Source organism: Rhipicephalus sanguineus, chromosome 3 (genome assembly GCF_013339695.2).
Source record: "Rhipicephalus sanguineus isolate Rsan-2018 chromosome 3, BIME_Rsan_1.4, whole genome shotgun sequence".
In the NCBI taxonomy this organism is placed as follows: Eukaryota; Metazoa; Arthropoda; class Arachnida; order Ixodida; family Ixodidae; genus Rhipicephalus; species Rhipicephalus sanguineus.
In genome coordinates, this window is record NC_051178.1 from 41,059,211 (window position 1) to 41,086,140 (window position 26,930).

The 26,930-nt window shown below is 47.8% G+C and overlaps 1 protein-coding gene across 1 annotated transcript in view; it reads left to right on the forward strand.

Annotated features, from left to right (window-relative positions):
• Positions 1 to 20,995: 20,995 nt before the first annotated feature.
• Positions 20,996 to 26,930, forward strand: part of LOC119386578 (alkaline phosphatase) — a 46,801-nt gene continuing 40,866 nt past the window's right edge. Inside the window, exon 1 of the mRNA XM_037653867.2 lies at positions 20,996 to 21,625. Within this exon, the coding sequence (XP_037509795.1) occupies positions 21,511 to 21,625 (115 nt within the window). The 5' untranslated portion in view covers positions 20,996 to 21,510. The remainder of the gene's footprint in view (positions 21,626 to 26,930) is intronic.

Here is a 26,930-nt window from a genome sequence, read left to right on the forward strand (position 1 = left end):
GTGCGCATGCAGTTGTCATTGGGCCCAGTGCACTGCTAGTCAGTAACCGTTACGTTGTGACGCACCAAAGGTGGGACCCGAAAGCTCTGCTCGTGCGCGGAAGCGGGGGCGGCAGTGTTGAGGCCGTGGATACCCCCAGTTGCGATAACAGCAGCAGCGCCACTCTACGTTGCTTTGGAAGCCTAAGCTTAAGAAGCTTCACGATTGCTCAAGATCGTTCTGTTAACGTTACGCGCAAGACGCGAGAGCTAACGCAAGCACCACCGATAAGGCTCGGATGGTCCATGCCGGGCGTATGGATACCGACGCAGCTCACTGTAAATCCGTTCACTGGATGGCCGACGCTGTTCTCGCCGCAATTAACGTACAGCGTGTATCGCTTGTAGTTTAACTTATCGTTTGCCGGGCAAAAGTTCGCTTAAACAAAAAGTTTGGTCTCGAACCCGCCGACTGCTGCCTTCTCCGACGTCAAGAACACGTGACATCTGGTGGAGGTGCTGTCCGTTCATGTTCCAGAAACCCCCGTCAAGTCGTGAACCCAGCCCGAGTCGCGAAGACATCGACGCCAACCCCGACCAGCAAGATGCCGCAGGCAGTAAGGGTTACCACCAGAGCATGGGCCTCTACCCGATAAGACCCGGAAGACCGAGGCCATGACCACGACTGCGACAACGAGGAGAGCCACTGTGCCACCGCCCGCGACATTCGTGCTACAGCAAACGAGGGAGTCGCGATCCTTCTACAGACCATCATTCGAAGACCGGGAAAGCTGGATCGAAGGGTACGACCGCGTGGCCGTTTTCAGTAATTGAAGCAGCGAAGACAGGCTACGCGAAGACAGGCCTTGGACGACGTCACTCCCACCTGGTTCCTCAACCAAGAGCGAATACTGACAACGGGGGACCCTTTCGCGCCAGGTTCCTCGCCACATTCACGAGAGTTGTCCGCAAGGAGAGCGCAGAAGCTCTGCTGGCAACCCCTGTCCAGCTCCCGAACAAAAACGTGGTGCTCTACACGGAAGAAATCGCCCGACTGTTCCGCCACGCAAATCCTGACATGCCCGAGGAGTTAAGCAGGAGCTCTTCGCGGGACTGATATGGAACCCACGGACCAGTGTCCAAGATTATGTCTCTGAAGCGACGACTATTGAGGAGACGCTGGACATGCGTAACTGACAATTCAATCGTCGTTGGAGGCCACACTTCAACGAAATCCAAGGGCTCTGCTCCGCCGACCTGCGAGAGACGATCATAGTGATCGTGCAAAAGCAGCTGCAAAAACTTCTGCCTCCATCGCACCCTGAAATGGATTTCATTGCCGACGTCGTGCCGCAGGAGACCCAGCAATCCCTGGGCCTTCCTCAGCTAGCAGAGCCGCAGCCGCAGCCTTTGAGATGCACTGCTGCAGCGCGTCGTAACGCTCCTCCTCCGCGCCCACGTGAAGACGCCACACCGGGGCAGTTCCGCCGTCAGACACCGCCGCTACCGACTCCGTACCGCCCACCTGTCGATCAGCGCTATGCCCCGAGGAAGACCTACCACGGGGCAGAAGCCAGCCACACCTACCGCCGCTGCCCATACCGACAAATGGGACTGCGTGGCTTTGCCATAGACGTGCCACGTCCACAACAAGGTGAACTGCTGCAGGACATCGCTGGTTTTCTCGCCGCATCTGAGCGGACACTCGACGGCAGCAGCGTTCACCCTCACCAGGACGCTACATATCACCGCACCGCCGGCAGTCCACCGGCCCTACTCGTGGCCGATCCGCGAGCCCATACCCGGAAAACTAAGGGCAACAACCGATGTAGGTGCGGTTGCTGTACTACAAAATACCGATGGCCCTCCGCCGACGACGACGACGCCGTGACGAAATCTGAAGAACACGTCGCAAGCCCAATGGAGCCCTGAAGTCGAAACTTCGTAAACAGAAGACCTGACGACACCACGTGCACGCAGCGGACCAACCCAACGTAGCCGTGATCCGACGCAGCGACCTAACCGTAACTCAATTCGACGTACTACCGACATCAACGTGCTCATCGATGGCCACGACGTCGTCGCTCTGGTCAACACCGTTTGCGGCGAATTTGACGAAAGTCAAGACCGCCAGGGAAGGCCCCGAAATTCGGACAGCTGGAGGTCACCTAGTAACGCCGGCGGGAATCTGCACAGCGAGAGTCACCATTAACACCGGATTTATCCAGCGGCTTTCGTAGTCCTACACTGTTGCTCGAGAGACGTCATGCTTGGTATGGACTTCTTAGGCCTTCATGGTGCAGTCATCGACCTGAGATCCGAGTCGATAAGACTATCCACAAAAAAGCGCTACCGCCTGGCGCGCCGACAGTAAAGCACGCCTTGAATGTCCTGGAAGACCAAGTCACCATTCCGCCTGGCTCAGGCATCGTCGTTTCCGTCGACACTCAGAAGCTCGCAAACCTGGAAGGCGTGGTTAGAGGCGACCAGCACCTGTTGGTCAACCGCAAGGTTGGCATCGCAAATAGAATCACCGAGCTGCATGGAGGGAAAGCAACAATGATGCTCACAAATTTCAGCAACGAGTACAAGCACGTGAACAAAGGCACTACGGTCGCCTACATCCAAGAAATTGTGGAAGGCACCCATTCTTTCGCGCTCACCGATTCTGCCGAACCTACTCCGAGGAACCAATCTCTTCAATCAGCTCTCGACATCAATCCCAGCCTTCCGAAGCATAAGCAAGAACAGCTCAAGATGCCTGCTCCTACAATACAAGGACTGCTTTTTGTTGTCGTCAAGAATTCGGCAGACCCCAGTGGCGAAACATCTCATCAATACAGAGGAAATTGCCAGACCACTCTGTCAGAGCCCGTACAGAGTTTCGACGCGAGAACACGAGGCAGTAAAGGGACAAGTGGACGAAATGGTACGCGACGATATCATCCAGCCGTCCTAAGCCCATGGGCTGCGCCCGCAGTGTTAGTGAAGAATTAAGACGGAATTCTACGCTTTTGCGTCGATTATCACCGCCTCAACAAAATCACGAAAAAGGACGTGTATCCTCTCCCACCGCGCTGTGAACTGGGCTGTGAATTTACGTTTTTTATGTAGTAAGATAGATTTCATCGAAGTAGAGGCATTAGACCAGCATTAAAAAAAGAAGTTTTTACATTTGTCGAGCCTGGTGGCACACTTATCACCGTCTCGTTATAAACAGACGCTCATAGCATCCATCCATCCATCCACAAGGCGAGGTACTTTTCGTCGATGGACCTCAAGACTGGCTATTGGCAAATCGAAGTCGACGAGAGGGTCCAAGAGAAGACTGCCTTTATGATACGAGGCGGCCTCTTCCAGGTCATGGTCATGCCTTTTGGTCTTTGCTCGGTACCTGAGACTTTCCAACGCGTTATAGATACACTATTGGCAGGATTGAAGTGTCAGACTTGCCTCGTGTACTTGGACGACGTCGTTGTGTTTGCCTCAAAGTTCGACGAACACCTCCGGCGCCTTGGAGCTGTGCTTGAACACTCAAGTCCTCTGGCCTTACCGTGAAGCCACAAAAGTGCCACTTTGTATGCGAGGAGCTGTTTTCATTGGGTAACGTCATTAGCAACTCAGGAGTGCGCCCAGACCCGCGGAAAACGGATGCCATCGCTGCTTTCCCGCCACCCACCGACAAGAAGGCCGTACGCCGATTTCTAGGCTTGTGCGCCAATTACAGACGCTTCGTCAAGGAAATTTCCGGATCGCTGAGCCACTAACGCGCCTCTAGAGGACCTAAGTGGAATTGAAATGGGAAACAGCGCAAATAGAAGCATTTCAAGAACTGAAAGGACACCTGCAGTGCCTCCAACACTTGCGCACTTCCACGAATACGCAGATACGGAAATCCACACCGACGCAAGCAGCTTAGGACTCGGCGCCGCACTTGTGCAGAGAATTGACTGAGCGAAAAGGGTTATTAGTAGAGACCAGATTTTAGGCATACGCCTATTTAGTTCCTTGCACTCTTATCGCGCCATTTTGATATATAAACATGAATTGCAGGTTACGAAGGGTTTTTATGGCGTTTTTATAGTGCCTCTGAAGCCTAGTTTTGGCGTTCGTGCCTAAAAGCTACAAAGAGCTAAAAGAAGAACTACCGAAACTACTGCCCCCCCCCCCTCCCGCTTGTCTACGCCAGTGATTCACTGCCAGGGAAAAAATTGGCTCTACGCGATTCGACCCGGCCAATAGGATTCGACCCGGCCAATCCCTCCCTTCTGGTCTTTTAGCGGTTTAGCCAGTTTAGCTATCTGCTCCTGCTCTGCCCTTCTCAGTCATTCCAAAAATACACCCAGGAATGTGTTGATTCGACAGTGGACACGTGACTCACCATACAGAACACGGGAGAGACCGTGTTCTGGGAACCGTGCGGAACAAAGCACAATTGCACGGCTATGTTCAACTGCTCGCGCCTGTGTGCCATCCTAAACAATAACATTTTTGTTTTACTGTCGTAGATAGAGGTCGCGCACCTTTTCGTTTGAAATTAATTGCACTTATGGGAACATTTATTGTGCCTATATTAACGATACTGGAGGCCTAAAACGTTGTTTTGCCTGCCTGTTTTTGGCGCCTAAAACGAGCTTTTTGAATGCCTAAGAATCCGGCCTCTAGTTATTAGCTATGCTAGCTGGTCGCAATCCAAGGAAGAAGCCAACTATTCCACAACAGAAATGGAGTGCCTTGCCATCATCTGGGCTACGTCAATATTTCGCCCCTACCTCTACGGCAGGCCCTTCAAAGTTGTGAGCGACCACCACGCCTTGTGTTGGCTAGCTAACTTAAAGGACACTTCAGGTCGCCTCGCACGGTGTAGCCTACGACTTCAAGAATTCGATATTTCCGTCATTTACAAGTCCGCAATAAAACACCCCGACGCCGACTGCTTGTCTCGCGCCTCCGTCGATCTACCGCCGCCCGACGACCAGGATGATGACTGCTTTTTGGGAACCATAAGTGCCGACGACTTCGCTGAACGACAGCGAGCCGAAGCGGAACTCAGGGGCCTTGTGGAATACCTCGAGGGCAGGACCGCCGTTAACCCGAAGGTATTCAAGCGAGCACTGGCGTCGATTTGCTTGCGAAAGGGCGTTCTCCACTTCTCGCCACTTCGAGCCACGTATCTTTTGGTGGTGTCTTGAGCATTGCGATTAGAAATCCTCCAGACCCTGCACGACGACCCAACTGCAGGACACCTCGGTGTGTCCCGCATGCTCTCAAAAATACTGGAAAAGTACTACTGGCTGCACCTTGCCGCAGACTTCGCTCACCGCGTAATGACGTGCAGAGACTTTCAGCGACGCAAGACACCACCGACAAGGCCAGCAGGCTTTCTTCAGCCGATCGAACCACCTCGCCGACCATTCCAGCAAATCGGGATGGACTTACTGGGGCCGCTCCCAACGTCGACTTCCTGAAACAAATGGATCATCGTAGCTACCGACTCCCTCACCCGCTACGCCGAAACAAGGGCCCTACCTAGAGGCAGTGCCGCAGAGGTGGCCAAGTTCTTCGCAGAGGACATCGTCCTGCGTCATGGCGCGCCAGAGTTCCTCATCACCGACAGAGCTACGGCCTTTACTTCGGAGCTAACTCAGGCGATCTTGAGATACAGTTAGACAAGCCACCGCCGGACCACCGCCTGCCATCCACAGACCAATGGTCTCACCGAGCGTCTAAACAAGACCATCGGTGACATGCTGGTCATGTACGTGGACATCGAGCAGAAGACGTGGGATGCCATCCTCCCGTACGTGACTTTCGCATACAATACGGCTGTCCAAGAAACGACGCAGATAACGCCGTACAAGTTGGTCTACGGAAGGAGCCGGCCACGACGCTTGACGCCATGCTACCTAACGTCACCGACAAAGAAAACCTCGACATCACTGTCTACCGTCAGCGCGCCGAAGAAGCCACACAACTCGCCCGTCTACGCATCAAGAACCAGCACAAGAACGAGATCCGTCACTAAAATCTTCGACGACGTAACATGGAATACCAACCAGGCGGCCGTGTGGGGGTCTGGACTCCAATACGCCGAAGATGACTTAGCGAGAAGCTTCTTCGACGATACTTCGGACCTTACAGGGTAGTTCGACGTGTCGGCGCTCTAGACTACGAGGTTATCCCTGACGACATCACGAACTCTCAGCGGAGCCGGTAATGCCCCGAAGTCGTGCTTGTGGTGCGCCTTAAACCGTTCTATGCTGGTTAAGAAACCTGAGGACTCTAATTTTTGCTTACGTTGTTACTGTTCTTTTGTATTGCGTACATTTTTCCCTTCCGTGTTCTGTTTTAAGCACCGGGTCAATACTTTTTCAGAGGCGGGCATTGCCACGCGTGTTAAGTGCTTTGTTTTGATGTGCTCGGGTTACACCCACAGAGACTGTTAGCAATGCTCGGCGCAGACCAGGCCACAATGCTTGAGAAGCTTCGCGATTGCTCAAAATTCTTCTGTTAAGGTTACGCGTAGGACGCGAATATTCAATCTTAGTCCAGAGCTCACGCGACCACCAGCGATAAGGCACGAATGTTCCAAGCCGACGCAGCTCACCGTTAATCAGTTCACTGCACCGCACCGCCGACGCTGTTCTTGCCGCTATCAGTGTACAGCGTGTATTGCTAGTATCTTGTCTTATCGTTTACTGGGCACAGGTTTACCCAAATAAATAGTTTCGTTTCGAACCCGCCGACTGCTGCCTTCTCTAACGGGAGGACCACGTCAGAATATTCATGCGTGTGTGTGTATTCCCGAACAAGTGTCAGGCGTCCCATTTGCTCTCCCAACTCTGGCTGTTAGTGCCCGAACTACTCGCACCTGCGCCTGTGAATAGGTCTAGATAAGGGAGGGGATGTTGTCTACAGCTCATCAGGGACAAGGTGAAAGACATATTATACGGCTGCCACGAGTACGCAGTGATAAAGCAAATTATGTGCTATGTTCTAAGGCACGTCGCAATCACCCGTCTTGTGAAGGTTATTGTGGCCTCTGAGGCCCTTGTGGGCATTAGGCCATAGCAGGATGCCAAAAGATATAAATGAGAGTGTGAGACACAAATAACATAATGGCTCGACAAGCAAGAACCGCCATATCTGCCGCTGGCATTCTCAGTGAGCAATGCTGAGTAGAGCAGATTCTGTTCAAAACCCATTTACGCATTCTTCACGCAGCAAGCTCAGTCACGGAAATCGGCAGATCTCACGCATTGGAGTCAATTTGACGCGTAGCAGTCGGCGAGTAGCACCCAACGCCGGATTTTTTGCTTTGGGCTAAGCTTTACGAGAGAGCGCATAGTGAGTATTGTGCATATCGTAGGTTTACCAGACACGCCGAGTACTGTGGCGTGTAAAGGGTTGCGCATGGCCTGTCGTTATGTCGGTGCTCGAATAAGTGCACGAAGTGTACGCTACTTGTACGCTACGCTGCGATGTTGTGCATAACTAGTGGTCATTGGTGTACTGGCCCAAAGTTTGGCTATAGCATATAGCAAGCGGAATCTATCTATCTATCTATCTATCTATCTATCTATCTATCTATCTATCTATCTATCTATCTATCTATCTATCTATCTATCTATCTATCTATCTATCTATCTATCTATCTATCTATCTATCTATCTATCTATCTATCTATCTATCTATTTGTGTGTGTGTGTGTGTGTGTGTGTGTGTGTGTGTGTGTGTGTGTGCGCGCGTGTGTGTGTGTGTGTTTATATATATAGTGGTGAAGGAGCAACGTTCTCTTGGTGTCAAGCGCAAGCTCTTGGCGCTGAAACTATAGGGCTGCTATCGCTGTGCTGGTTTTCTGCCTGCTACCCCGCGTCAATGATTCCCCTTTCATACGTAGTGTTTATTACACTGATATAAAGGGGCATAGCCAACACTGCCACTAAAATTGGCGCTGTCCTCACTTTACTCTGGTATAGGGTCTTTTTCCGAAGCAGCTTGAAGCACTTGCGTCGCTCTGGGTTAGAATACTCGACTGTCATTCAGAACGCCTGCGTTCGATGCCGACTCGAGCCATGACTTTCATTCTATACTTCCGTCGGGATATTACACCCATCGACAACGCCGCCGACGCCCGGCATCGCATATTGTGTGACACGGCATCCATCACGCTGCGCGTTATGGTCTCGAAAGTATGGGTTGATACAGACTGTCAATTACCTGTGGCGCGTACCTGCGCACTACAGGCCACCGTGTGTGGGTATGTGCCGCTAGGGACTGGTTGAAAGTATTTCATGGCCTACGCGACAGGGAACTCGCGTTATTAAGGCCAAAGCCTTAGGTGCCTGATCACACGAAAATTGATCGTCGGCGGCGTCAACACGAGTGATGCTAAAAATCTTCATCGCGTGATAACGTCATCATATCACGTCACATGATGTGACGTCATCAGATGACATCGCAACTTGGTCAAATGTGGGCCGATCACGGAGGTTGCGCAAAACAAAATGAGGTGCAGAAATATTGCAATGACTCCAATCTTGGACGCAGTACAGAACCACGTTTGGGGCAGAAAACGTTCGGAGTGGGCCCCGCCATAGTGGTCTAGTGGTTATGGCGCTCCACTGCTCACCCGAAAATCGCGGGATCCAATCAGTGCCGCGGCAGCTGCATTTTCGATGGAGGCGAAAATGTTTGAGGCCCGTGTACTTAGATTTAGGTGCACGTTTCTTTCCCCAGGTGGTCAAAATTTCCGAAGCCTTCCACTACGGCGTCTCTCATATTCATATCGTGGTTTTGGGACGTTAAACCCCAGCTATTATTATTATTACTAATATTACTTTCGGAGTGGGGCTCAGTACATCGACTGAGAAGAAAAAAAAAGATGAGATGCTGAAAGCTTGTAATGCCTCCAATAGCGGAGGCATTGCAAATCAACGTTGCCTACAGAAAGCTTTCGGAAAGGGGCTTGGGGGGATTAATACAGCGACTGAGGAGAGAAAGATGATGCATTTCGGCTTCGAGACGTGTTAGGCGGTTGCATAAGGGACTCTGTGAGCTTTCATATCATCATCTGTGAATAGTGTTTATCATGCTCTCACGTCCTCCTATGCCAGTTTTGGTGTGTACCAATCTAGGGAGACGACCATGAGAGCGCCAAGGCACAGGCTGCTAGATAGATAAACAGATAGACAGAAATGGTCAAAGTGCCTTTGTTTTGCTATGAAATGCTTTTCATTTAAAAAGTAATTGCAGCGAAGCTGTATATCACTACGGTGTGTCTGTATGTGTGAAAAAAACCCCAGCGCAGGAATGCGCCAGAGAACTTGGGCGAACCCAAGGAGGTTTAAAAAATTCTGGAGTGGAATCTCTCCCAACGCCTTGCCAGCGAAAGTGAAGCCAGCTTTTGCCCACCAAAGAGCTCGGAAACATGCTATTTTCTGGTGTTGCCTATTTAGAGATGAAATGGCTTTGATCTGTTAGTGTAAGTACTACGTTAATTATAAAAAAAAAGATCATTGTTGCCATCAAAAGTAACTCGTCGAGTGGAGCATTGGCGATTGATCGCCAATAAAATCTGCCATGACTTTGAGGCTTACTTACGAAAACTAGTCACACAAAGACACACTTGGAGCAGTATCTGACCTGTAAAAGTTGCCATAATTAAACTCGCCTGGCGTGCTAAGAAAACGCTCGCTTTCATTCGCCAAACGCCGACGATTCATCGTGCCCCTACTAAGATGGCGGGCGCAGCCGCCATCTTTTGGTGGGCACGGCTTCACTCTTGCGCAATAATCGCCACTCCAGCAATTTTTTTTATCCTCCTTGGGCGAACCCCACTCCACACTACTTGTTGAGGAAAAAATGAAGTTGTCAGCGGGCAAAAACGGATGTGCCACAGAAAGTGGGCAAACCCCATTGTTCACAACTGCTACATCAAAAATTGGTTGAGTTTTAACTCTTGCATACCTAGTAATAACGAGCAAAAGATGTTTGCCTTGGTTTTGCGGAGACTATGTGCATGCACAGTGTTTCATTAAAGGTAGGCTTTATTGAAAAAGTGATGGCGAAACCACCCTGACGTCGCAATTTAGTTGTGGCGCTGCAGCTGTGGACGGCAAAGGCTAGTGGAAGCATTTCAGCATCGTTTCGCTCTTTCCTTCGTTGCATTCCGTTCTTCAGTTCGTCTCTCCACCTTGTGTTTTTCGTACGCTCTCTGCTAGTATCATGCACAGGTGCCACGGGTGCGGCGAGTATCATGTTTGGTCAACGCGACGATGGCGAGCTGCTTTCGCTGCTGCAAGCGACGTGCATTCTGCGACCCCAACATCCACACCACCCGCCACGACGAATGAACTCGAATAGCACAACTCCATTCGTTTGCGAGCATTTAGAAGTCTAGCAACGGGGTTCCGTAGAAAGCGGAGCCTCCTCCAGCAGTGCATAAAAGGAGTGTAGACAACAAAGATATTCTACGGTAATTTTACTTTTTAAGAGCGGAGCTGTTTCAGCCGACCGTTAGTCCGTGCAAAGCGAACAGAAAGCTATCATCATCATCATGAACCGGCACGTGCTCTCTTCTTCCTTTTACCCTCTTCACCCTTTCTTCATCTGCTTCGCTCTCAGAACACATGCACCGATTTGTTCGGCGTGGGGTACAATAACTCCGATGGGTGAGAGAACGAGTACAAAGAGAGAGAGAGAGGGGGGAAGAGAGAGAAACAATGCTACGAAAGATAGAAAAGGGCAGAAAGACACAGAAATAAACTCAGATAGTAAGATCTAGAAAGAAACAGACAATAGAGATCGAAAGAAGAGAGAGCACGACACAAAGAAAAAAAGAGAAAGGGAGAGAATACAAAAAAAAGACAGAAATGAATAGAGAGGCAGAGAGAGAAAGAGATAAAAAGAAAGAAGAAACGAGAAATAGACGGAGAGAGAAAGAAAGATAGAAAGAGGTTGTAAGTCAGCGCTGTGTGTGTTTCCTTCCTGTGTCCCCGTCGTAGTTTCGCGCTGTGTGTTTCACTATGCTATACCAACATGCCCAAATTTGCTCTATTGCAAAGAAAGAGCGAGAAAGAGAAAGAAATAGGTAGAGAAGGAAAGAATTAGCAAGAAACATTGACAAAGGAGAAATAGAGAAAACAGAGAGAAAGAGAAAAAAACGCAAGACCTGCGCGGAAAGCGCAGCACAGTCACAGCGAAAGCTGGAAGAGCGGCATTTCTAGAGCCTGTTGTAAACTCTCTTGCGGCTAGTAATACAAGTACACATGGAACGTACCCACTACTCCACAAATAATAATTTTTGTGAAGTTGGGAAGCACCCACTACGCCATTATTCGTCACTCTCCGGATAAACCACGTACCCGCTACACATCTCTAAGGTATTATGTGCACTTTGTTGATGCGACGGCGGATGACGATGACGAATTTCGGCAGAGCCCATTGTAATGGGTTGGAAGCTTTAAACAACCCACCAGTTACGTAATTCGCATTGTGTGACACCCGGTCGTTATTTCACACTCCCACCACACCATATAACATACGTTGACGTGAGAAAGAGTGAGGGAAAGGGCTTTATTGAAACCCAGGGCAAATTGATCATTGGGGCCTTATGGGCTTCCTAGGCAAGCAATAGAGGTGCACTTGCGAGGAACCCACTACTCTTTACATCATCATAATTCTTGTGAAGTAGGGAAGCAGCCACTATGCCACTTTTTGTCATTCTACGAAAAACCGTGGTGCCCACTACACATCTGTAAGGCATTATGTGAACTTTGTTGGTGCTGCGCCTGATGATGATGAATAATTATGGCTGATCCCTTTGTAATGGGTTGGAAGTATTCCACGACCCACTCGTCGCGCAATTCGCAATGTGTGACGCCTGGTTACAGAATTAGCGTTGTGTGACACCCGGTTACTATTTTGCTCTTCTACCACGCTATATTACATATGTTAAGAAAGGGAAAATATACAGCCACCCATTTGTAGCACGAAGCCACAAGAAAATCCATAGAGGCTTTATTTCTGAGATATCCGTATGGATTTCCTTGTGGCTTTGTGCTACAAACGGGTGGTTGTCTATTTTCCCTTTCTTAACCCTTCCGCCCCCTTGCGGAATTCCGCAGAACTGATTTTCAACATTGCATATGTTAATGTGGTTCCTTCCCGACATGAAGCCTGTATACGGTCATTCCTTCAACGCTATGCTGAACCCATTAGCAGGTACCTTCATTTCATATTTACATAGTCAATTAGCGATTGTCGTCTTCCGGCGGACTGGAAAATCGCGAAAGTCGTGCCAGTGCACAAACCTGGTGAAACTTCTGTCCCATCCGACTACCGGCCAATTTCTTTAACTTGCACTAGTTGCAAAATACTCGAGCACATTATCTCAAAATTAATAACTAAGTATGTAGAAGAAAACAACCTCATCTCTCTTTCTCAGCATGGGTTCAGAAGTGGGCTTTCTACTGTCACTCAACTCGCAGAGGCTATACATGACATTGGGATGGCAGTAAACGAACAATCGCAAATCCATGTAATTTTTTTAGACTTCTTTAAGGCCTTCGACCGCGTCTCCCACTCTAAACTCATCACTAAACTCATAGAAAAAAGCCGGCAGATCCCACGCATTGTGAGAATCGATGTAATGCGAAGCAGCCAGCAAGGAGCTGCATACATCGTCTTGTATGCCATTGAGGAAAATGCGTGTCATGGTTTTCAGGTTAACTCCTATTGTTTATGTTCGTCACACAGTAACGTCGCGCTATACCAATTTCGGGGTGGACCAAGCTAGCGAAACGGCCGCCAGCGCACCATGAGCGCGGTACGTAAGTCATGCTGTGTATGACATGCGTGTCATAATTTTCGTGTTAACTCGTGGTATTTATGTTCGTCACACAGTCACGTCCGAAGATACCAATTTCGGTGTATATCAAGCTAGCGAAACGGCCGCCAGCGCCCCATGAGCGTGGCACGTAAGTCATGCTGTACATGACATGCGTGTCATGACTTTCATGTTAACTCGTGTTATTTATGTTCATTACACAATCACGTCACAAGATACCAATTTCGGGGTAGACCAAGCTAGCGAAACGGCCGCCAGCGCACCATGAGCGCGGTACGTAAGTCATGCTGTACATGACATGCGTGTCATGACTTTCATGTTAACTCGTGTTATTTATGTTCATTACACAATCACGTCACAAGATACCAATTTCGGGGTAGACCAAGCTAGCGAAACGGCCGCCAGCGCCCCATGAGCGTGGCACGTAAGTCATGCTGTACATGACATGCGTGTCATGACTTTCATGTTAACTCGTGTTATTTATGTTCATTACACAATCACGTCACAAGATACCAATTTCGGGGTAGACCAAGCTAGCGAAACGGCCGCCAGCGCACCATGAGCGCGGTACGTAAGTCATGCTGTGTATGACATGCGTGTCATAATTTTCGTGTTAACTCGTGGTATTTATGTTCGTCACACAGTCACGTCCGAAGATACCAATTTCGGTGTATATCAAGCTAGCGAAACGGCCGCCAGCGCCCCATGAGCGTAGCACGTAAGTCATGCTGTACATGACATGCGTGTCATGACTTTCATGTTAACTCGTGTTATTTATGTTCATTACACAATCACGTCACAAGATACCAATTTCGGGGTAGACCAAGCTAGCGAAACGGCCGCCAGCGCACCATGAGCGCGGTACGTAAGTCATGCTGTACATGACATGCGTGTCATGACTTTCATGTTAACTCGTGTTATTTATGTTCATTACACAATCACGTCACAAGATACCAATTTCGGGGTAGACCAAGCTAGCGAAACGGCCGCCAGCGCACCATGAGCGCGGTACGTAAGTCATGCTGTGTATGACATGCGTGTCATAATTTTCGTGTTAACTCGTGGTATTTATGTTCGTTACACAATCACGTCACAAGATACCAATTTCGGGGTAGACCAAGCTAGCGAAACGGCCGCCAGCGCCCCATGAGCGTGGCACGTAAGTCATGCTGTACATGACATGCGTGTCATGACTTTCATGTTAACTCGTGTTATTTATGTTCATTACACAATCACGTCACAAGATACCAATTTCGGGGTAGATCAAGCTAGCGAAACGGCCGCCAGCGCCCCATGAGCGTGGCACGTAAGTCATGCTGTACATGACATGCGTGTCATAATTTTCGTGTTAACTCGTGGTATTTATGTTCGTCACACAGTCACGTCACAAGATACCAATTTCGGGGTAGATCAAGCTAGCGAAACGGCCGCCAGCGCCCCATGAGCGTGGCACGTAAGTCATGCTGTACATGACATGCGTGTCATAATTTTCGTGTTAACTCGTGGTATTTATGTTCGTCACACAGTCACGTCGCAAGATACCAATTTTGGTGTATATAAAGCTAGCGAAACGGCCGCCAGCGCACCATGAGCGGGGATGTAAATCATGCTGTACATGACATGCGTGTCATGATTTCCATGTTATGACTTGCCATTGATGTTTGTCATGCAGTCCTGTTACGCCATACAAATTTTGGTGTACATTCGATTAACCAAGCGACCAGGAGAGCACAAAGTCGTAGGCGGCTAGATAGATAGATAGATAGATAGATAGATAGATAGATAGATAGATAGATAGATAGATAGATAGATAGATAGATAGATAGATAGATAGATAGATAGATAGATAGATAGATAGATAGATAGATAGATAGATAGATACGCTCAAAGTCGCAGAAGTTCGCTAAGAAATGCTTCGCATTTAAAACCAGGCAATGGTCCAATAGTTGAATAGATTAGAGATTACCTTTCAGATCGCTACCAGTTTGTGCACTATAATGGACAGAATTCTGACACGGTTAAAGTCCTCTCGGGCGTTCTGCAGGGATCTGTTCTTGCTCCGCTCTTGTTCCTGTTATTCATAGATGACATTGTTGACACAGTAGACGTTAAAATTAGACTGTTTGCAGATGACTGCATGATTTAGAGTGAAATCAAAGACATTGGCAATCAGGTTGCCCTTAACAATTCTCTAAACAACGTAACCCAGTGGTGCCAAGACTGGTAGATGGTTATTAATTCTGAAAAAAAAACGGTCGCGATGAACATTAGCAGAAAGAAAAGCAAACTATTATTTCCATACTCACTTAATGGTGTCACCCTTCGCACAGCAACTCAGTACAAATATTTAGGGCTTTTAATATCATCTGACCTCAAGTGGACTGCGCATGTAGATCAGGTGACGAAAAAGGCAATGAACAAGTTGTTTTTTCTAAAACGGACGCTACGTTACGCTACCACAGATACGAAGCGCTTATCTTACATTACTTTTATAAGACCGATGCCGGAATATGCGAATATAGTATGGTTCGCTTCAACAAATACTGACATAGCTATGCTCCAGAGCGTACAGCGCAAGGCGGTAAGATTCATCTTTAACCGCTATAAGCGAACGGATTCCCCTTCCGAGCTTCTGCACCGAGCAGAGCTACCTACGCTCCGCGATAGAGCAAAAATACGCCGGTTGAAGTTTTTTTACCAATTGTTGAATGGCCACTTTAACACTAATGCCTCCGCCTTCACTGTTATGAAAGAAAAAGGGAAAGTGCGCCAGGAACATAACCTGATCTTCAAAGAATATTTCTGTCATAACAATACCACCCGTTTTTCATTTTTCCCTCGCGTAATAAGAGAATGGAATGCTCTTGATACGGCTACTGTAGCACAGCCAACAATTATTAAATTTCTAGAAAGTGTTGAATATCTCATGTCGGTGCTCCCGAGTTCTATGTGCTAACCTACTCGCGTACGGTTGAAAGCATTCACACTCTAACGTTTTATTTTATCTTCATCTTTTGGTTGTAGGCAATGTATTGCTATGCTTGTATGTTGTGTACATTAGTGATTCCCATGATCGCGACGCTTGCACGTGATGATGTCATTACTCTTGTGCGCGTTTTATTCTTATGTGCTCTTGTATTGGCCTCTGCATTACTTTGCTTGCATAATGTTTGTATGTTTGTATATTGTTTGTATCTTTTCCAGTAATAACCCTCAAGGAGGGTTGACAGTATCGTGTAAATAAAATAAATAAATAAATAAATAAATAAATAAAAATAAAATTTTCAGGCACTAGCATGGCTCTGTAGTACAATACTGGGCTCCCACGCAGAGGCTCCAGGTTCGAACCCCGTTCCATCCTGGATATTTCTTTTTTTTATTCTGCTTTCTTTTCTTATTCTCATTTCGCGCGATAGCGGTTACAGACACCGGCGGCGGCGGGCAACTACGGCGCCAAAAACAGCTGTTGTTGTGATCTCATAACAGCTTTCCCTGTAAAAGTTTCCTCTACGGCTTGAACGCGTAACATTTTATACCCCAATTTTGTCTAACCTAGCAATTAGTTATTACGCTGCGGCTGTCCTTAAACTTGCTCCGCATGGAGCATATATCCTCGACATCGTTTTTACCGATGACCTTGGAGACGTACCTGCTCCAGCCGGTCTGACGCAACAGAACGTGAGACCGCCGATGGAAACACGAGACAGGTTGCTCGCTGCGGCCAGAGCGTTTGTGTGATTCAACACCGTCGCGAGAAGATCGCTTGATTATTGCACCGCACCAACGTCTGAAGGGCGGAATATCTCGCGGGTGCTGTCGCTTACTTTGTTTTCAAGTACGCTGCGGGTGTACAGCTGTCTTTTTTTTTTTTACTTTCTCGTTTCGTTTCAGTTTGGCGGACTTCTGCAGAACTCAGTGTCTGCTTGCTTTAAAGTTTTCGTAGTGGTCGGCACTAAAACAGAGAAACGGAGGCAATAAATTGATTGATGAATTTTTCTTGGCCATCTTGAGGTGCAACATAAAAAAAAATTCGACGGATCCCACGTAACGTGGGAATGCATGTTATGCGAAACGTGCGGCGCGAAGGTGACTGGCGCGTAATTTTTACATTGAGCGAAACGTTACGAAATGATGCTAAAGATATGCGCAAATGGCACACGCACTCTACCATGTTGAAGCGTCGCACGTGTGTTATATAACCAGGTGTTTACAGTCGCGTAATGATGCCAACAGAAACATCAGACGCGGTAAGCTGATATGCAGTGCTTATACTTGTCCGTTATTATGGAGAACGCACGCATGTTTCACGAACCCGTGTGTATGTGTGGAAGGCGTTCTTCAAAGTTGTCAGGTAGACGGCGGCGAGCGGAATGTCTTTGTTATTGTAATTGGTTTGCTCAACGCAGACCACTCCGATTCCACTGCTTTGTGTGTTTTCTGTGTCTGGCGGCCGGCGAAGTGGGATACGGCCAACCTTATAAGCCTTATATGCGTCGTCGGCATCGTCTTGCGTCCTACGGCGTCGGAGACGAGTGGTACAAAAAATTATCATCACGTTATGGCGTCATGATATTACGTCATCATGACGTCACATATCGCAATAATTGGCGTCACAAATTCTGGCGTGACGTCATGTGACGTAACGCCACATAATGCCGTTGTAACGCTCTCTAAGCGGCGAACAAAACCAGAGAGCGCGCGACCACAAGAGAAGACAATAGACAGATTTAGTTGGGCGTCCGCAGCAACGTACGGACGCAGCCTGCCAGCCATTTCCTATGGCAGGCTGCGTCCGTACGTTGTTGCGGACGCTCATCTAAATCTGTCCAATAAAGACGGCGCATCGCAGGGGCACATGAAGCCACGGCTCGTGTTCCCTGCGGGCGTTGGACTCTGAATCAGCCGTCTCGTTCCTTCGCTCCTGTGGCATGACTACACTGTCATCACATGACACCGTAGCTTGGTCAAAGGTGGGCTGATCACGGAGGCAGTGCAAAACCAGGTGAGTTGCCTCCGATCCTGGAAGCAGTGCGAAACCACGCTAGGTGCACTTAAGTTTCAGAGGGTGCCGGAGCAGGATGAATACATTTAGGGAGCCTACATGACCGACCGTTCATATCGGTCCCTAATACATCCACTGGGAAGAAAACGAAGATGGCTTTCGCCTTCGAGCCGCCTTAGGTTCACGCACAAGGGACCCTTCGTTTTTTGCTTGTACACGAACTTCATTTGCTGAAGAGGACCCGTGGGGAAAGAAATTCTAGGATATAATATACCAATGCTATCATACAGCTGTGAACTAATGCGATGCGACAAGCGTTGAAAGCTAGGCGAGTTGGTGAGGTTTCATCTTCTAGCAAACTGCGCAAGAGACGGGACACAACAAGGAACGAAAGGGACAGACGAGCGCAGACTCACAAATGATTTTTTTTGTAAACATAGTCGACCTAAAAGTGTCCAGCAAAATAAAATGTGTCACAATCAAAATTTATCAGCGTACCGCAAACCCACACATGTTTTACACTGCCTCCATGATCAGCCCACCTTCGACCAAGCTACGATGTCATGAGATGACGGTGTAGGCTTACGCCACAGGAGCGAAGGAGCGAGACGGCTGAACCCAAATCTGACGCCAACAGGGAACACGAGCCGTGGCTTCACGTGCCACAGCGAAGCGCCGTCACCACCTTGCTAGCTGCGCTGGAGAAGTCATGTTTGCATGTCATGCATGAGAGTTTCAAAAAGCAGTCTGAAAGGCTCAACATCTCCGGGTATTCTGACCATGCGACAGGCACGGTGTGCAACAAGCTATTGCGTGTTGTTAAGGAGAAAGGAACGATGACCCAGGAGGAGGGTAATAAGTCCAAGGAGAAGCAATCACTTGCAGGCGTTCCTTATGTTGCCGGCCTTTCGCACGGTCTGAAAAAGACGGAAATGAAGTATTGTGTACGCGTAGCATTTTCAGCACCAGGCAAGATGTCAAAAGTTTGGAGAATGATGAGTGAAAGGAAAGAATCTGCTAGCATGGCACTTAGAAATCACTGCCACGTTCAACATAAGGAAGGAAACCAATATGTGCCATGCGCTGTGGGTGTTGTGTATCAGGTGCCCTTGACTTGCGGGAGGTGTTATATCAGTGAAAGCGGGCGGCGCAATAAAATTAGATTAAGAGAACACGGGCGTTCACTATCCAAGAGCCCGGGTTTGCGTTTGCCAGCGCACTGCAGGATGTTGCAAAGCTGTTTTTCATGATGCGAATGTCATCTCTAGAGATAGCAGATACATTGAGCGAAGAATAATAGAGGCTTTCCATATTAGAAGAAAGGGAGAAGGGTACGCCGGTGAACCCTATATAAGTCTGTCGGATAAGGAGTATGCATATCTCAGTTCTACATGCTATTGACTTACGTGGCCGTCCACGTACGCCTGTTAGAATTTGTGTGTGTGTTTTTTTGGTGTGGGTTTGCGGTACGCTGATAAACTTTAACTGAGATATGTTGCCTTTTGCTCGAAACTATTTAGGTCGACTACGTTTACAAAAGTTATGAATCAGCGCTCGTCTGTACCTTTCGTTCCTCCTTTGTGTCCCGTCTGCTGCGCAATTTGCTAGAACATGAATACGATGCAACAATACTACATTGCTTATTTTCGCAACACCTTCAGTTTCCTTTCCAGGACAGCAACAATGAGAGCGCGCGTGGTCAGGATTATGTGTGTGAGCGTACGTACTACTTTCGATTTTACATTCATGGGACGACATTTATCTATACATGTAGTATAGTTGTTGGGGCTTAACGTCCCAAAATCAGGATGTGATTACGAGGGATGCCGTTCTGGAGGGCTCCGGAAATTTCGACCACCTGGGGTTATTTAACGTGCCCCAAAATTTGAGTACACCGGCCTCAAGCACTTCGCCTGCACTGAAATGCTGCCGCCCCAGGCGGGATTCGATCCCGCGACCACCGGGTCAGCAGTCGAGCGCCATAACCATTAGAACAGCGTTGCGTCTCGTGTACCAGGCGTGGTCTAATCACATTTAGGTGGGCTTAGCGTGCTGCAACTAAAAGGATGCATGGGCAACTGTAACACGAGGTCGCACTCTGCAGAAGGTAACGTTGGTTGCAGCCAGGGGCGTAGCCAGAATTTTTTTTCAGGGGGGGGGGGGGTTCAAGCATACTTCATGTATTTTCACGCGTGCGTTTGTATCTGTGCGTGTACATATACGCAAGCAAAATAGAAAATTTTCGGGGGGGGGGGTCCTGAACCTCCCCCCCCCCCCCTTCGATACGCCTCTGGTTGCAGCGTCCTGTATAACAGTTCTGATTTTCAGCGCCCCAAAACATGGCCTGTCCTCTGTGGATTCTCGCGTACCGCAAGAAAAATCTCCGGTGAAAAGGAATGCCTACTGCATGTGCGCGACGCTAAGAATATTTTCTAGTACGAACTTCGCGTTCCACCTTCAGAGAGGTATGTTCTTCACGCCGTCAAGCAGGCCTTGCGGCTGCCGACAATAAAAGAAGCAGCCTTCGACCTCATTCATAGAACGCTTCCCGTTTCATTGGGTCAATGATGGGCACTGGGCGTTGTTCGGAGAAACAGACGCAGACATAACAGGAGCGCAGGTTTTCTTCCTTCAAAACGGCATTGTTCTAGAAATAGCTTCAGTGGAACGCAACTATAATGGACCTGTTTTGTTTGGTGAATAAATGTCATAAATCAGCGCAAAAAAGAGCCGTTATATGCGCTACCTAATTTCCCAACCTAACTGCTTATTGCTTTACTAAAACGAAAAAAACAGAAAGAAAAAAAAGAGCCTCGTCTACCCACAGCAAAATGGTGCCTGTCCCACTCGGTTACCAAACTACTGTAGTAAGCGCGCCGTTTAGTACATTAGGTAATACGCAGCGGAAGTTAAATATTCTCAGTTGTATTTTCAAAAAGACCGCCTCTTGTATAGACATTACGGAGTGGATACATTTTTCTATCCTTTGCCAACGTCTACCGTCTTATCTCTCCTACAAGAGACTTCCCCGTCGACTGGCGCGCCGCCAAGCCGACCGGCCGACAAGCGCGGAGTGGGTCCCTCTCTTCACGGAAACAAGTCGACGTCGGACGCCGTTGACGCGCGCCACCCGAAGGAGAAAGGCACGCGCGCTGCCGCCGCTGGACGCGCTATACGCCGTGGGCGCCGACAGCGTGGCGCTCCCTTTCGAAGGTTGGCCACGCCCACCGCCTCGAGATCTTTGTGGCTGAATAGGCGAGCACAATGGGCCCACTACTTGCCGTGTTCTCCGACTGCGAGGTCTGTGCGAAGGGAAGCTTTCTTAAATGCCGGGCTTCGTCGAAGTAATGCGGAAAGTCGGCGGTCATTGCGACCGAGTTCGGACGGCAATCTTTTTTATTTCGTGGCGTGAATTCGCGACTGCCTCTAACAGGCACTGTGCTAGTCAAGCGAAAGTGTTGTTCTGACACCGATGAGCTAAAAGCACCGTCTTGAATGTGGACAACTTTCTGCCCTCGATTCAACCTTGTATCAAGCTGCGTCAGTTGTGGCAGCGAAAAACCATCTTTGGACAAGAACTGTTATCTGCCTCGCCGTTGCTTCCAGTGTTCACCGCCGTTGGAGTACACCACGTTTTGCGTTTATCGAGGCGGCTACTGAGGTCACGGAGATACCCGAAAATGATTCCGCAGAAGAGCATCTGGCTAGTCTGGACGCTGTTGGTCATCGCAACGGCGCTGGCAGCGACGCCAGCCCCCGTGTCAGTGTTCCCGGTTCCGAATGAAGAGAGAGAAGGTGAGGATACAGCTGGTTCTTTGCTCGAATATAACACTCTGCCACTGCAGGCACGGAGCACCCTATGTCACCTCGTTGCCAAAGTGTCGTAGGTGCGCGCTATCGCACTCATGAAAAATGCATGAATGTTTGTTCATAGTCGTGGTGCCTACTACAGTGAGGAATTTGGAACCGTATTCGGAAAAAAAGTTTCTTATGCGTGAACCACTTCGCGTGAAAAGAATTCTGCCAATAGTGCTGCTGGACACATCATTACAAAAGGAAAGGCTTGAGATTCAGGCCCTAGAACACAATGCCCCAAAGCGGTAAAGTAATCGTGAAATCCCTACGAGCCAAGTGCAGGCATTTTGAAAGGGAACTTTCTGTTGGCAGGGGGACAACAAAGCCACGTGGATGGAAACGCTTGCCGTAATGCGAGAACGACTCCCGACACTATCTTCCGTGGCCCACTAATAATCGTTGGGGTTTTACGTCCCAAAACCCCGATATTATTATGAGGGACGCCGTAGCGGAGGGCTCCCAAAATTTAGACCACCTGGGGTTCTTTAACGTGCACCGAAATCTAAGTACACGGGCCTCAAGCATTCTCGCCTCCACCGAAAATGCGGTAGCCATGGTCAGGCTTATTTCCGGCGACCTTCGGGTCAGCAGTCGATTACCATGGCGGGTCTTTTATGGCCAACAACTGGGGCGAAATTCACAGATGTTTTCTTTGGGGAGCGATCGCTATCATTGATCAGCAGCCGGCTTCGCTAATGATACGGCCAACAACAGGATTGATCTAAACGTCATTTTAAGGACAATATTTGCGGAAGTTCTTTTTGTGAACAGCCAACAAATATCATCGCAGCCACAAATACTGTGAGATACTCAAGCATCCTCCATGCCGTGCTATCAGCCGTCGTGATAGCCTAATGCCTGAAGTGCTGCGCTGTTAAGCCCGAGGTTACGGGTTTGGTTTCTCGTCACGGCGGTCGTATTTAATTTGGCCGAAATGGAAGACCATCCATGTAGTCCATTCGTTAGGAGCTCAGATCCTCACCTGGTCAAAATTACTTGAAGAAAGTTCGCAAGAAGCCGCCCCTCATAATTATAACACTGTTTAAGTATGCAATGCCCGTGATTTTAGTCATTTTTATATCGATTAGCAGAACGTTGGTTAGCTGTCGACCACGCGTGTGCGCGATACTCTTCGCAGCGGGCTGTCAGCTGTGTTCACGCTGTAGCGAGCTGTTGTTGCGATTACACGAATGAATGCGACAATTACTCGCTAACTTCTACCCACGGCATTTCCACATTACTGAACTGAGCAGAAAAAAACATCTCTTTTAAAAAAAGAAAAAAATACCCAACAAATTGTACGCCCTTGACAACTTTCAGCTGAAGCAGCAGCACGGCCTTCGGCAACGTATGAAAGTGCAATATGCCACTTTGAAGAACCATTGAGGCGATTTATATGAAATGGCAAATATAAAATCGCACGCGATATACATAACGGTAGCATGAACATATATTACGTTAAAAGTAAACGTCCAAGCACAATGCATCATGTTAAGAAAATACAAAGACGGGCATGCACGGAACGCGCGAAAGCTGGAAGAGCGGGCTTACAGCACTGACCTCCATTAAAAATGCTGGACGGTGCATCCCCGCTCTGCGAGGCGGGCGCTTGTGAAGCCACCGGAAGGTCCCCTGTTTGTCCCGGAAGCTGACGTCTTCTGTCCGTCTCAATCGCGCATTCCAAATATTCCCGGGTGGCAGCTGTTGTTATGATCGTTTTTATTTTTTATTTTTTCAAACTCTGCGATTACGCCTCACTTTAGACGCCGACGAACGCTACACGAAATATGACAGACGCCGTGCCGACACCGTCCGAATACGGCGGAGTGCTGCAACATGCAAAATGCGTAAAAAGTAATGCAACATTGAGGTACTTACGCGTGAAATGTCTTTGCTGACGACTTTTCCGGTCGATTCGTACAGTTTACTGCGCTGCAGGCAGGTATTTCTTTTAAAAAAGAAGAGAAAAACTCTCTTCCGGGACAAAAACGCCGGCTTCCGGTGGCTTCACGCCCGCGTGCTCGATGCGCCATCCAGCTCCTCCTAGTGGAGATCAGTGGCTTACAGAGCCTTTTTGAGACATTCTTGGGGCAACTACTACAAGTACACTTGCATAGCGCCCACTGCATCATAAATCAGCATAATATTTGTGAAGTAGGGAAGCACCCACTACGCCATTATTCGTTATTCTGCGGAGAAGCGAGGTACCCGCTAGACACCTGTAAGTCATTATGTGCACTTTGTCGATGCAGCGACTGATGACGGTGAAGACTAATGGCTGAGCTCTTCGTAATGGGTTGAAAGCTTTCAACAACCCACTAGTTACGTAATTCGCAGTGTGTGATGCCCGGTCGTTGTTCTACTCTCTTACCACGCCATATTAAATATGTTAACGTGATCCCTTGGCAACTAATGCAAGTACACCTGCGAGGTACCCACTACGCCATAGACCATCATAATTTTTGAGTAGTAGGGAAGTGACCACTGCGCCATCATTCGTAATTTTTCGAAGAAGCGTGGTACCCGCTACACGTTTGTAAGGCATTATGGGCGCTTTGTTGATGCTGTGGCCGATGACGATGAAGAATTATGGCTGAAACAATGTAGAAACTTGAGCGAGTTGGTACATCTTCATCATGCGTAAGTGCAACGCGCACGGGAAACGACGGACGAAAAAGAAGCAAGGATGTGATAATCCTAGATATTTATATTGGCTTCCTTGCAATAAAATTTCAGTTGAGAGTTAGCGCTAGTCCTGTCTGCTTCTCTTTCGTCCGTCGTTTCCCGTGCGCGCTGCACTTTACGCATGATGACTCATGGCTGAGCCTTTTGTAACGGGTTGGAAGCTTTCAACAACCCGCTCGTTACGCAATTCGCATTGTGTGACGCCTGGTTGTCATTCTACTCTTCACAAAACCACTTCTTTATTCTGTATTATTTCTAATGGAGAGTACAAAATGCATTTGACTTGCTCAACAACGAGTCACAAGACACAGCAAAGAAAAGCGAACCCTTTAATTACGCCTTCTTTTGTTCACTAAGCATATGAAAATTTCTTGAGTTGTGAGCGGAGCTCCTACTACTTCCATGAAGATGTGCAGGCGTTCCAAAGGAAATCTTAAGCCTTTATTTACAGGAGATTTGCTTAAAGGGATACTAAAGAGCAAAACGATTTTTCTCATATCAGTAAAGTACTCTTTCACGATGCCAAAAACACTACGCTTGCTGCGAGAAGACGTTTAGTAAAGATGAAAACATGCAAAAACAAAATGTGGGTGGCGACGCCACCTTGAAGTTTCCGCATCATTCGCCGTGACGTCACATGTTTTGACGGCGCCTACTAGGGACTACGTAGTTCCTAATCGGTAAAAATGAAGTGCAGTGTTCTCTGGGGGGTGGGCATAGACTTAACATACCAAGTTAGTGGTAATTTTGTTGAGCCAATGGCGCCAAAATACGGTAAATGCACGTTGAAATTCGTGACGTCATACGAGGAGATTTCAACTCGAAATTTAAAAATGAAACTTTCAACTTGATTTTCTCCTCTATTAATAAACCTATGATGGCAAAATTAACGACATTAGAGTTCATACAGCACAATTTATCGATCTAAACCAAATGATTGTTTCTCTTTAGTGTCCCTTTAAGAGAACGGTGGCGTTTATGCGCACAGAAAATTTTATTAGTATTTTTTCGCCCCTAGCATTGACTGAACAATACCAGTCTTCAGCAGAGAAAGCCGAGCGAAATCTGCTTTTTCGAATAATATCCACTAATTTTCAAGCAGTGGTTTCTTCCTCTAAAATCCCAACGGAAAATGTCGGTGTCAAATAGAATGATTACAGATACGCTCGAGGGTCTTCTAAACCGGAGCTTTTTTTGTACCTATGATGCAAAATAGCAGCCGCGAACTGAATCCTAGATTCTTCTGGCTTGATAGGAATGTCTAAGCTGCAAGACATTTCTAGTTGGGATTCCTATTTGGCTCAAACGTGTAGGTCCAACTTGAAAGTCTCTTCCATTGTATCAGGTAGACTTGTCTCCATTGTAGATAAGGGAATCACAGTAAAATAGATAGTAAGAAATATATAATTCAATCTTAAATTTCACTGCAACATAATAGAAATAGGCGCAAAAGCAACGAAGAAAAATTAATAATATTTCAAAGGACTCGATACCTGGCATGTAGCCTCGACTTTAATAATAGGGATATCTGCACGCAGGTGTGAAGTCTGGTTAATGCGCATCGATAGCACAGTGCTATCATAGATGGACGCGTTTTAGAAAACACCCTCTAGACATGGTATTCCCTCGCAGCTTTGTCTGAGGCAGAATATCTCAAAGAATTTAATTTCTGTCAATATGATAACATGTGTCTTTTTTTCTTAGATTAGATTTTTTAAACACACGTGTGCTGTACAGCGCAGAGCCACCATTTAGGGCTGATTTTGCAGTGACGCGGAAATCACCTCCTTGATAGTGATAAAGTTGAAATATATATACACAATAACCTTCACAATATTTTTTATGGGCAAATATTTGTGATCGTGGAACTTGAGGTGAGCATGAGTGAGGTCACGCCTCTTTAGACTAAATCCTTACTCTATCGCTATATATATTCGCGATATGCTTTCTTAACTGGACTGAAAAACGATCGGAATGTGTCACAAGACCCTGGTGGGAGTGTAAAGGCTGTGAATTACAGTCACATAAACGAGCTTTTTTTTTTGCTCAATATGATTAGGATTTGTATTGTTAAATTGTAGTTTGAAAGTCACAATGGCATGTCGCGTTGCCTGACGGGCAAGCCTTTTAGTGCACGAATGAGATGTTCCGAATGCTGTACGGAGTCCGCTGCTATTTAGTAGAAAAAAAATTGCGCTTAAAATTAATCCGCATGTTATTTGGCATCTTCGCTTTATTCTCTGCTTATAAAAGAGTAAAAGGAGTTGACGTTCGGCTGAAAAAAAAAGAAAGAAAACCTGGAGCGCCGACGCCAGTAATCGGACCGATGACGGCGGGGTGATGCCGAGCGCCGAACGTGACCGATTAGCTCACCAGGCCACGGACGACACCTTGTCGCTTGTGATAAGCAAGGGTTTATCAATACACCACAAGCATTTGAAGGGCTGCATTTCACAAAACGCTTTAGGGAACAATGTTATGCCAATTGCGAGAAGTTGTGAATGGCTGCAATAGAAAGCTGAGCGCCAGGACTACATGCGATGTACTGACCATTATTATA